The 13,128-nt window shown below is 40.6% G+C and overlaps 1 protein-coding gene across 1 annotated transcript; it reads right to left on the bottom strand.

Annotated features, from left to right (window-relative positions):
• Window positions 1-2,556: 2,556 nt before the first annotated feature.
• Window positions 2,557-4,813, bottom strand: phox2bb (paired like homeobox 2Bb). Its single transcript, XM_042492759.1, has 3 exons — window positions 4,573-4,813; window positions 3,771-3,958; window positions 2,557-2,985 (listed from the first exon to the last, which is right to left on the bottom strand). Exons 1-3 carry the CDS (start codon window positions 4,811-4,813, stop codon window positions 2,557-2,559), a joined length of 858 nt encoding a protein of 285 aa, XP_042348693.1.
• Window positions 4,814-13,128: the final 8,315 nt, after the last annotated feature.

Genomic DNA, 13,128 nt, shown 5'->3' with positions numbered 1-13,128 from the left:
GTATGGCTGGATAACAGAGTGGAAATAATACAAATTATACTGAAACTGGGTCCAAATCACTCAGTACTTTGGGTATGATTGGTGACCCAGTGGTTTTATACCCACAGGGTAAACTTTACCACTGGGTCGGTGCTAGTTTGACCCAGTACTGGGAGAATTATTTATTTGTTTATGTATTCATTTATTTCTTACGTATTAAGTTTCATTTAAGAAGACTTAACAAGTTTAAAATCATTTAAGTTGCTTAAAATGAAGCGGCCACAGATAGCTGCGGCTGCTTCATTTAGCAAATTAAATATCGCTGCTTGTTAATTCACTCTATGATGGATTGTATTTTGACATACCTGCACTACATTTGTACACCTATTGTGGCTGTTGTGATACGTTGTTGTCCTGTTTGTTTTGTTTTATAGATAGATATGTAAAAGCGCTATTAAGGCTTAAGTGTTAGTTTAAATTTATATTAAAGTTTGCCAGTGAGGCATTAAGGCTTTATATTACAGTCACCAGATCTAGAAATCTTGACTGCGGGGAAACAAACTATATCACAAATTTTAATGGCATTCGGTTTAAGTGCAAGTCTGGCTGACCTCAACTATTAAACCTTTTCCCCTAGTTGATCTTCTTCCAAATTTCCACCCTAGAAAGTACATCAGTTCAATTTTGAATTTTTTGTAGCTTAAAAATGATATATATATCTACATCTGTAAAATAAATAGTCCATCCTTCTTGGTGCTATTTGTGTTTTGGCTGATAGGTGTAAATGACCAGAAAAAGAGGAGGGTCCATATATACTCTCCACTACGCCACTGTATATAGTGATTTCATTCCTTTCGTTTTTATCCATTTTTTTCTAAATATTTCGGATTTCAGAAGACCTACATTTTATTCTGTTCATTTTATTGAAATTGAGTGAAATTCTGTCCATTTAAAGGCAAATAGTTACACCTTTTTAGGGAAAAAATCCTGAATAAGTTGATGAATGGGTGCAGAGCTGTCCGTGGTGCTGAAATCTCCGCCTTTAAAACCACCATGACCGAAAAACACTTCGCATTTCTGACTGAGCAGTCATTAAGAAACTTGTTTTAGGATTTAATAATGAAAATAACATAGTAACTATTAACTTTGATCAGTTTCCGTATTTTTGCTTTTTATTCCATTTGGTTATTGCTTTTCTTTGTGTCACTATTTTCTCCGATTTGAATGTTTCGTTGTATTGCTGTTTCTTTTTGTACAGCACTTTGTAACCTCGGTTTCGAAAGGTGCTATATTAATAAAGTTTTACTTATTTGTCCAAAGAAAACATGACAAAAGCAGCTTGGACTATTATTTTTTTATCATCAACAACCATTTCAATGGTACACCTGGAAAACTATGTGCACATGTAGAAATATTTCCTTCTTAAATATAAGCATTCATTACCTACATATAAATAACTTTCAGATCCTGGACAAAACATGTTACATAATGCTCACAAAATGGAAGAGAAATCATTGTAAAATCAGACAAAGAGACAACATGCAAATTATATAGAAATAAATACAATGTTTGCATCCATTCCCTTCTTTTTTTCTTTACCCAAAATAAATTCTTCCGAGGGAATTTTGTAAAACATCAAAAAGACTTGTATGATCGATCTACGAGGGAGTATGGCCTATGGTTCAACTATAGGAGACAATAATACGTATTAACACTATACAGTTTGAGCCACAAAAACACTGCCGTAGAAAGACACACAAAACACACAGATTTCCTGTCAGAGGTGAACATTGCAGTAGTTTGTGCCTTTTTTTCTCGAGGAAATAATTGTGTTTATATCGATAATTTAAAGAAACTAAACTCTCAGCAGCCCCGGAAACAAAAGAAAAACACGCAGCTGTAAGAGGCTACTTCCCAAACAGCAGGTTGTGTTTATAGAGACAGAAAAGCAAAATGCGTCGGCGTCTCGTTGGATTATTTGTTGTGTCAGACTGTGGATTTGTGACAGAGAGAGAGCATCCTCAGTCATGGATATTAAACGTCTCTCTACCAAACAAAGCAGCTGTTGAACTCTGACATGTAACGTGACTTAACGAGGCTCCTTCGCGCACTGATGGCACTGCGCGTCTCCAGTGCGCAGACGTCTGTTTGCCACAAAAATGTGCACCTTAACAAGCCACTTCATCCAGAATTCAGTCTTGAATGCGTCGTCTGTTTCCTACAATAAGAAGGGCGTTTAGATTCGGGGTGAGGCGGTGTCTTTTTCGGAATTTACGCAGGAATTATTTCAGGATTTCAGTCTGTAGACGTGACCGGAAACAAACATTTCACCCGACTTGCACTCGTTTTAAGAAAAGAAAAACGTTATTTTTAGACAGTTTGACTTGTCAAGATGGATATTTTTACAGCAAGTGACCACAAGAAACGGCGCAAGGCATAAAAATAAAAGAACAGAGTTGTCGTCTTCTTTTTAACTGCTTTTTTATTGTCCTTTAGTCTGTCTCGAGCGATTGCTTTTCAGTCTCCGGGGGACGAAACTCTCCCTCTCTGTTTGTCTCCCCCCGCTGTGAAGCTTCATTAGAACATGCTGGTCTTTACTAACGTAGCTTTGGCTCCGTTCTGTCTTTGCAAAGACGACAGTACGCTGGCGAACGGCCCGCCCAATGAGTCCGGGATAGAGGTGATGGTCCCCGGGGCGGTGGCCCAGCCTTGGCTCGGTGCTGTCACCCCCATGCCGGTGGACACGGAGGTCTTCACCTGGTCCACCTGTCCGCTCCCGGTGGTGTTGACCTGGCCGCCGGTGGGGCTCGGTCCGCCGCAGTTGGAAGTGGGCACGGGGTTCGGGCCCGGTCCTCCCGTGCTGTCGGGGTCGGTAGATTTGGTGTCTTTGCTGTCTTCGTCTCTGGAGTCGGACTTCTTTCCAGAGTTGGACTTGGCAGCCGCTGCGGCCGCTGCAGCTGCGCGCTCCTGCTTGCGAAATTTGGCACGCCGGTTTTGGAACCACACCTGGAAAATTGAGAAAGGGTGCAAAATTATTGGTTTGTGCCAAAAAAGAAAAGAAAAGTGAATCAGTATTCATTGAAAACTAGTTGTTATTTTTCACTCTCCTTGACAAAAAAGGCTCCTTGGCACAGCAGAGGCGCATTGACTCTAAATCTGTGAGCTTATAAATGTGTCTGGAGGTAAAATGTACTAAAAGCTGCTGCCTGTAAAAGTAAGATAGTGATCAATGCCCCCAGATATGGCAATTTTTCTGTCTCACATGAGAGGAGCAACACCTTAGAGAAGCTGGAGGGTAGGGGACGAGGTGTTTATGGATATCTGTGTATACTGTACTGTGTGTGCGTTTGTATGTCTAAGGACAATTTGAATGCCGTTGTGGGTTCTCTAACTTTTAAGCTCAGTGTTTGTTAGTTTCGTTCTTTTGTTCTTTCCTTTTTTATTTTATTTATTTTTTTATTGTGGATCCTCTTGTATCTATATCATTCGTATTTTTGTATGAAGTAAAAAAATGTTTAAATGAATAAGAATTTGTATGACAAGAAATGTCTTAAAGTGTCCTTAAAGACACCATCTGTATTTTGCGCATTAATGCACGAGAGTGTGTTAGACTGTAGTCGGTAGCCAGTAATCAATCACGTCAAAGCCTCTATTTCACTAAAACCTATCCAAACTAACTGGTTAGATGCAATGTGCCGAAATATTTCTTATTTGCATCATAAATCCACCAGTGCGTAATCATGCGTAATCGGCGCAGGTTAGCGTCTGTTGGAGAGCCGCTGTCTGTGTACCTGCACTCTGGCTTCAGTCAGATCGATTTTGAGTGCCAGCTCCTCTCGGGTGTAGATATCCGGGTAGTGCGTTTCAGCAAAAACCCGCTCGAGCTCCTTCAGCTGGGCGCTGGTGAACGTGGTCCGGATGCGCCTCTGCTTCCTCTTCTCGTTCAGTCCGCCGTGATCCGTGAACAGTTTGTAGGGAACTGTAAAACGAAATAAAAATGTCAGTTAGTGGCCTTATCTGTGCATGTGCACCTGTGATGTTGTCAAATGGGAGTAAATTCGATATTTTGTATAAAATCCGGTTATGGATGCTGCGCTAAAGCTTCCAATTGTATTACGCCTTTGATTACCTGTGAATTAGTTCTGAATTGATAACGCTGCTGACCTGTGATGCGGTTAATTGTGATGTTAAACTAATTGTTGCTCCTCAGATCGAGGCTCAAGTTTGAAAACTTGTCATAATGTTCCCATCCGCTCCGCTTGTTGCTACTGTAACTCCAATTCGGTGTCAATAATGAGCTTTAGTCTTTGGTTATCTAATTATTTTCGAAGCTTTATGTCTCATCGCAAAGTAAATAAATTATGCCTATCATTTTGGCAGCTTAAGATAATTCTGTTGGCGGTTTTGGGTGTGACTGGGATAGTATAACCCCGTAACCGAATTACCGCTTGCCTGCAATCGCTTCTAACGTGATAAATTCTTTCATTTGTGTAAGCAAATTTCGTTTGGTAAATACTAAACACATTTCCATTTTCAAATGCAATCAAGGCGTCCTATAATACGCAGGGTTGAGGCTCCGGAGCCGCTGCTTACCTGCGGCGTACGGGCTGCTCTGGTGGTCCCGCAGGGTCCCCAGGCTGCAGGACCCCGGCGTGAGGGACGGACAGCCGGAGGTGGCCCCGAAAGTGGTCCTGATGGGATTGTACTGAAACCCACTGGCTTGACTGCACGAGCTGAAGTCCGCATAGGCCGATGCCAAGCTCGTCGTGTCCATCCCGGCCATACATGACTCGTAGGCAGAGGAATTTAGGTAAGAATACTCCATTTTATACATTTGAGAAGGCTCGGTGGAGTTAGAAAGCTGCACTTCCCGGGAAAAAAAACGTCAAACAAAAAGTACCCCCAAAAAATTGGGTTAGAAAGTAAAAAAAAAAAAAAAGAGAAACAAAAATGAGGAGGACGCGCGGTCTGAGTTGGGGGGGAAAGATGACTTGTTTGGTTTGAACTGGTTGGAAGGAGGCTGGACGGTGGGTAGATGTTCACTGCTCAGCGCCTGCTCCAAAACTGGCCTCCTTTATAGGAACCTAGCCCTGTTTTATGAAAAGCCCCCTAAGAGCCGCCTAGCCCGAGGTCTCTAGAGCATATAGTCCTCATAATAAACTTGGCTCTTTCCGCTTGGACAATAGCAAAGCGTTTGGTCTTATTGCTAGCGCTTTTTTACATGACAATAACTCATCAGTCTATTGGGCTGGCACTGGGGGCCCGGGCTGTCCAACCTCCCTATCATTGATCCCCTGCATCTCTAATTAGAATTTAATACCACGCCATTACGCACCCCTCCACCGCCGCCGCCCCCCTCTCCACCCCTCTACCCATCCACCCCTCTCCTCTCCAACCACCATCTTGCCCTTTAATTCAATCACACCACTTGGAAATAATGAAAGTTGGGTGACGATTCTCCCTGATCCAATTTTCTCCAAGCTTTTAAGCCTTTTAAGCGACCGTATACCTTGGGCAGGATTTCACATAGTATTCCCCCTCTGCCTCTTCTTTCTGCCCGTCTGCTCCGGCTCGTTTCTCTCTGTGTCTGACTCTCATTTTCTGCACTGAAGCTGCAAAAAATAGGTGCGTTTAAACAGGTGTAACGGCCCATATTGTCGTTTATTTGACGACTTCTGAAGTTTTAAATCATCTTTTTGGGGACAAATAAAAATCTGCAATTGAGGTGAAATCACCTGTTTCACGTAGGTGTTTTTTAATGATATTTCTCCACCATGCATGACCCAAATTATTCTGCTTTGTTTCAGGGCATAGCTCTGCAACAAATCTCCTGAAATGTGCTCTGAAACAAATCAGATTTTCCCCTTTTCTGTGAGGGAAAAATTCGATTTTTATTGCGAATATAAAATGCTTGTTCAGGTTTTTTCCCCCACAGTTTGCGCACTAGTCACAGCCCAAAAAATGCTTTAGACTACCCAAAATTCACCCTTTCTTGTTTTTATTTCTTTTGCTTTATTTCACATTTCACTGCACGAGTTTTGACATTTTTTATTGTTTTTAATTTGGACTTTTTAAACAAAGTCGTAGCAATTTCTGCCTCTTAAATCGATCTCAGTGTTAGAAACTGTCTGAACGTATTACAGTTTACGCGTGGAAATACACGAAATTCACCAGCGTCGGTTTAATAATGCCGGCTTTTTTTTTTTTTTTTTTTTTTTGCCAAATCATACAACGTTTTTCTAATTCTTTCCTCCACACTGCTGCGGTATAATCTCTGCTAAACTTCCGGGTGTGTTTTTATGATTCAAATGAGTTTATAATTGTCTTTATTACTTTCATTATTCCGTTTATTTGGCAAATAACATCTTTCTAATGAAAGTAACGAACTGGCGAGGCAGTCATCGGACCTCTTAGGCTCACAATATTGGCTGAGTGGTTAATTCGGTTTGTGTAATAAGGTGAACCGTTTTTGTATGGCGCTTACACACGAGACTGTCTGTGGTTTTTTCTCATCCATTGGGCCGAGTTCAAGTCCTCGTTTGAAGCTTTTTTTTCTCGTCAAAATTATGGAAACACAAAAAGGCGCAACAGGAATTATGGAGCAACAATTAAATTTAGCAGATGAGAGTTTGATGGTTGAGTTTGTTCAGCAGTGGTCGCGTTTCAGTGATTGATCTGCGCGCTGATGGTCTGAAAAATCACCATAATATTCCTGTAATAATCCAGATACTGCTCCACGGTCAGTATTTCTATCACATGTGGCTGCAGCATCATTTTGGACACTGGATATTATAACCCTTTGTTTCACAACCTACTCAATTTTATTATAGGATTATTATAGATCTTCCCTTTGATTTTTTTTATTTGATTATTCCCCCTCACCACATTGATCTTTTTTATCCATTTTAATTTAAAAAAAGATGGGAAGATATTAAATAAACAGTTTGTTGAAATCTGGACTACAAGGGATTTTTTTTTTTATGTGAGGCCTTCTAAACCACAACCAGGTCACAGTCTGAGGTCCCTGATCTAAAGGTGATTTTTTTTAAAAAACAATCTTTTAACCTCCTTTTCACATTAGAAATTTCACATTTTCAGATACGTGTCATACTTATAAAATGTCGATATTGGCACAAAATGTATAATAATTAAAAAGCTGCATTTGATGAAATATACTCTTGATTTTAAAATCTTTTTAAAAAGGGAGATTTTTAGACTGAATTGGGCACCAAAGGCTTTTATAACTTGAACTTTTTTTCCAGGCTGTAGTTATTATCTGTTAAAATACAACTGCTCACATTTGCCATCAATTATTTTTTCTCCACAATTGCTGACGTGTTGCAGTGTGTTTCTCCCCTTTCTTCCGTGTGTACATTGTCTTCTCAGAGATCAACGAGAGCCACACAAAAAAAGTTAATTCTTTCTTGACACAACCCGGTGCCTATTATGTAAATGTTTTCTTTTTTTATTTCCCTCCTTTCTACACACGAGCTGGGACCCAAAAGTTGTACCAAATGGTTAATTTGATTATTGAAACCAAAGAGCCAAATGGTTCACCGTCCTCCCTCCACGCGTCTGGCAGCGAGAAAAGAAGCCATCTCTGGGAATTAATCTAATAACGCTCAAAGAAACGAGAAGTCTTTTCTGATATTTCGCCGAGGCAAATACAATTATAGCTTTTAGCCATCGGTTTCTTTCACTGAAGTCGCTCTTTATTCTTGCGGTCTATAGTCCTTACACCATAGTCCACCAGCCATTGAAACGCCTCCTCTTTTATAATTTCAACATCTTTTAATTCTTTCAGCTGGTTCGGGTGAGCCGCAGTTTGATATTTTGATGTGAGAATATTAAATCCGAAAGGCGGGGCTCTGCAGCTGAAATGGATTGTTTGTTTTTAGTTGTTTTTTTTTTTTTTAGTTTTCTGCACGATGCACACACTTTGAATCTTGCAGATGGGTCTGGTGGCTGCAGGTTGTTTCCAAACAGCCGCAATGCGCGCAAACAGTGATTTACAGTAACATAATGATGTTTTAATTCAAGTAAAGCGGCAGTTAATTCGTAATTATGTGCCAAATAAAGGGCTTCAACCATAAGCCTTCACTTAAATAAATCAGGAAAATGCGATGTGTGCAAGACCCTAAGTTCCCCCGGCAAGTGTCGAACAATAGCGGAGCAACTCCTCTCCATTTAGTGCGCACTATCGTTGCTCAGCAATATAGGAATGCGGGTCGACAGGAGGGACAAAAAGAGGAACAAAATGCCATTGTCTCTGGATGGATTGGATGGATCCACTCCCCCGAAAAGGCAAAGAAACAGAGGAGGATAAAGAGAGAGAGAAAGCACGATGGGAGGGTCCCGCTGTCACATTTCACCTCTAATGTCTCACTCCTCTGCCCGAGGAAATCCTACGCTTATCAAAACGGTTATTAATAAGGCCGCGTGTTGCAGGGGAGGGGCTCGAGAACGGATAAAAAATTCATTTTGGGGATGCTCTCGTGGCAATTTAGTCTGATGTCTCAATTTGACAGGGTGGATAAAGGCGAGCTTTCACCTGCGAAATGCGTGGAAAAAAATCGGAACTATCCACTTATACCATAAAAAAATACTATCAAAAATAATTATAATATTCTTTAATAATTTACAATCTGTTTTTATATTTTGTTATTTCCTTAAGCTGCCTTGAGTTTGAGATCTGAAACTGCACATGTTGACACAAAAAAGGAGGGAAAAAAGAGAGCTGTGTTAAAGGTGTTCCGGGTCGGTGCGTAAAAAGCGCATCGCGTTTCCAGGCGCGCAGATGGAAAGTGACATCTGGAGAAGAGGCAAAATTCAATTAAAGGCTAGTGTCTTCTCTCTGTGTCTGCAGAAAAAAAACGTGCAACACAAAAGACTTCAGTGTCTCAGTCTGCTGCGAGTAGCTCTGTTCTTGTTATTGTTATTGGACGTTTTTGACGTTTTTTTTCACCTGATGCGTCTTTTTTCAGTTTTTGGCACAAATCTGATGGCTTCGTGCGCCTCGGTGATGATGATTGGCGGGGGTGAGAGGGAGGACAAACCTATGTGATCTTATTATATTTTGAATTTTGTGTAGAAAATTGAGTTTTTGCGTCTTTATAGCTCATTATAGATAATGAAGCAACGCATTATATGGAAAATGTGGAGGGAGAGCAGATTTATTACCCTCATCAACCTGTTATTTAGCCTGCATGGAAACAAAATGATTAATTTGCATATTCTCGTCGAGGAAAAAGGTAAATATTTTTATCCTCGTGTACTGAAGGTTCTTCTGTGTGTAATATTTCCCTGTTATCTCCCATTAACTCATGTCGTTGTTTTCCAGATGCTGCAGCCAGCTCCTGCAGAGCTCGCCTCGTTTCTGTTGGCCTCTCCGGCCCCTCTGAGCTTTTATCTGCGCTTCCCCAAGTGACCAAGAGACCAGCCAGTGGATTAACATAAAAATCTTATTCCGGGGGGATAAGATTAGGAAACATATTACCCTCAAACGCGGCCTTGGCACGAGCGCGAGCCAGGCAAGGAATCAATTACTAAATTACTCCAACCTCTAAGTCGACATTAACGCAGAGAAATGCCATCGACCGGTTCTGAAATAAGATTTCGCAAAGATGTGATCATTAAATCTCTTGCCAGTGTTCAAGAATTTGATTCATAAAATCGTCTGAAATGAGATGGAATTAAATTCTTATCGGAGCTCTTGTCATCGTTTCATCCCGCGCTGTTTAACGTTGGTCAATGGCCTTCATGAGATTTTCCCTGTAAATAAACTTAGTAATTGAATCCGCCTCTCCACGACACATTGTTTGGTTGTTATTAATTTATTGCAGCCCGTGCAGGCGGACGGATGGGGCGCGCGGGCTCGAGTCTGGCCTGGATGATGCTTCTCTGAATGTTTTCAATTCGCGCCAAAACTGTGTTTTTAGAGCTGCAGCACGCTTTCACTGTCAAATCTGACAAGTTGATCTTATTAAAATGATCTTGGAAACTGATTGCCCTGAATAGGGAAAGTAAATATAATTATGAATCTTAATTTATCTTTACTTTATATCCAAGTGTTAAGTTTGCTTTCAGTTGAGCTACATGTACTTGATTTTGTGATGTTGTTGCAACTTAAAAGTGAAAAGTGAAATGACCTTGTTCTTTTTAAGTGTTAGCAGCTTCATAAATCAAGTTAGTCTGATTTAATCTGCAGCCATCAGAATTCAGATTAGGGGAGACTGAGTATGACTGTAGCATTTTGTCTCAGCGCCTAACTTACTGAATTTTTGTGTTAGAGCTCTCAAATTTTGGCCCAGATTACCCTTCTTTCTCAACTACAAATAGCAATATTTAAAACTTCACCATCTATAACACATAATTCATTATTTAAAGTCAAATGCGAGGAGTTCTACCTGCCCCACTACCTGGGATATGTTTTAACAACAAGAGTGAAATCTCAAAAATTACACAATATAAAAAAATTACATACACCAATAACCAATTCCTACTAAGGTCTTACTCGCTAACCTGCACCTGTAAGATGCCGAGTAGGCTGCCTGACATGGAGTGAGTCAAAATACAAGTCTGTTGCCTCAGTCAAGTCTGTTGCTTGAAGACTTTTTGACCGCTGTGGTGCTTTTTCAGCCAGTGTTTAGCTAGCTGTAGCATGATGCTTTGAAATCATTAAAAATGAAATGCCTCATATTTTACCCAAGAGACTACTCTTTAATCTAATACAAGTTACATAATTTTATTTTTAATGCATTAGGACTAATTAAAATATAGACTTGGTTTAAAAAAATACTTTCACAGCTAAAAATTGGTGTTTTGGCTGTAAATACAAACAACTATGAAATTTCAGATGCATTGCATGACTCATAGGTCATCCTTTGTTAGTGAAAATAGCTGCGTTACAACCGTCCCTGGTCTCCCCTAAGCGTGGTTTACTGAAGTTGCTCAAACTTAAGTTGCAGTAACTCTACAATATTATGTAAGTGCAACTTATTTCAAACTCAACACTTAGAGGGTAAACATCAGTTAAGATGAATAGAGTATTGTTAAATTGGGACACTTTTTGAAAATTTGCATTTCACTTTTCAAATGTCTCCAAACATGATACCATTATGTAAACATCAACCCCCTTACTACAATATGCAAAAGAAAAAAATCAGAATAATTAATCAATGATTCTAAATTAATATTCCCTGAGACAACCTTTTACAGGTGCTGCAGGCAAATTGGGACAACTTCAATGCTAAAATGGGACAGCTTATATTATGATATAAAATTCAGAGACATTTACATTATTTACTCGCATTTTTCAAGGCAATCAGTTTTCTTGTTTGTTTGCTTTTTTCCAAATTGTCAGATTTTACAGTGTCAGGGTAAAACTGGGTATCTCAAACATCATCTGTCATTTTTCTCTCTCTTTTTTTGGAGGGGGGGGGGGCTTGTGCATTTCACCCCCAGCGAGGCCAAGGCATATTTTATTTAGCATAGTCTACTGGCATCGCCCCACCCCCGCATTAGCAATTGACAATTATTAGCCCCAGCCTCATAAATCAGCTGCGTGACCCGTTATTATTGTTGAATTGAATAGCTGTTGGGGAAGTGAGGGTCAGTGTCATTAACTCCCCACCCCTCCTCTGCACCACACCACCCTCGGGCCCCCTGAAGGCATTTGGCCCTCTATACAAGGACCTGCTGGCTAATAATGCCGTGTGGTCGGCCCTAAAAGCTTAATCACACATGCATTAAGCGGCAGACAGCGGCCTTTTGTGCGCACGTAGGTTTACTGGAATTAAGCGATTAATGGTCATCTGAGCGGCAGGCGACAAGGCGGCGCATCGAGAATGATGGAGCGGTTTTTAATGTCAGAGAGAGAAGAGAGGGAGGCCTGTAGGAGCGCAGGGTGAAAGGAAGGAAGGAAGGAGGGAGGAGTGGGCAGCAATTACAGTAGGCCGCGTCTCCCAATCCATCATAAAACGTCAAGGTCATTGTGAATTATATTGATTATTATACAGCGCATTGTAATGTTTATTACACCCCCCCTGCTCCGACATTATAATATGCAAAAGATACCACATGTAAACACCTGCTATCAATTTCTAAAGCTGCTAATTTGTCTCGCCTCGTGCACCCCTCCCTCTCATCTCATATTCTTTTGATGTGTTATGACTGAACACGTGGCCTCAGTTGTACATTAGAGCTTTGCCCCCCAGCCTCCATCTGCGTAAACCATCAGCTCATATGAATTATTATTATTTCCATATAGTCAAAAGAGTCCCCTCCAACACTCATAACATGCACACAACAGGATGCCTAATATTGTTTCAAAACACAGTCATTAATCAATACTGATTGGGGTGCTGTTGGTGTAATAAAACATCTTTTTAAAGAGGCGGTTCACCCCAAAATGAAAAATACATATATTTCCTTGTACCTTTATTGTTATTTATCAGTCCAGATTGTTTTGGTGTGAGTTGCAGAGTGTTGAAGATATCGGCCATAGAGATGTTTGCCTTCACTTCAATATATAATTCCTCAAAGCGCTACAAAAAATACATTTGAAAAACTCAACAACAGTTTCTCTTTCCAGAAATCATGATGCGGTTACTCGAGATCATCCACAGACCTTGTCCTCAGCAGTTTCATATAGGAACTATTTCTTTCTGCCAAACCACATTAGAAGGTGTGCCAACCATATCGCAATATGACACCTGCCAAGTGTATCGTGATTAGTGGGTTTGGGATCATCATTTACACCATAAATTGATGCAAAAAGCACAAATTGGTGCAAAACAAAACACCAGAATGCATGAAATTAAGTGTTTGATGCTCAAAGTTTTCTTACCCCTGAACCTCTTGTTTTCTCACAGTTCGTTCTCATTACGATGTCATCATATATTGACACTTTTGCAGCGCTTTCAGCGCAGGATCCAGCCGCTGGACATCATCATCAGCTTTAAACACGGCCGGTAAGAACTGTTAGTGGTGTTATTGTATGCCACTGGATGGCTGGACGGCACCTGCTGTGGCAGCATGATGCGCAGACGGTCGGTATCAGTATGATACGCTGCTGGACAGCATCAGGTTGAAAATGCTCCTGGTAACGACGTAACATAAGGACCATGAAGGTTCCTAAGGAGGGAGGAA

Source organism: Plectropomus leopardus, chromosome 9, assembly GCF_008729295.1.
Source record: "Plectropomus leopardus isolate mb chromosome 9, YSFRI_Pleo_2.0, whole genome shotgun sequence".
Lineage (NCBI taxonomy): Eukaryota > Metazoa > Chordata > Actinopteri > Perciformes > Serranidae > Plectropomus > Plectropomus leopardus.
The sequence above is the reverse complement of the archived record's forward strand: the minus strand, read 5'-3'. Positions and strand labels throughout refer to the sequence as shown.

Coding starts and splice junctions, on each gene's coding strand:
- phox2bb (XM_042492759.1), bottom strand. CDS start 4,813: ATGTATAAAATGGAGTATTCTTACCTAAATTCCTCTGCCTACGAGTCA. Junction 3,959..4,572: donor GAGCAGCCCGTACGCCGCAG/GTAAGCAGCGGC, acceptor TTCGTTTTACAG/TTCCCTACAAACTGTTCACG. Junction 2,986..3,770: donor TGACTGAAGCCAGAGTGCAG/GTACACAGACAG, acceptor TCAATTTTCCAG/GTGTGGTTCCAAAACCGGCG.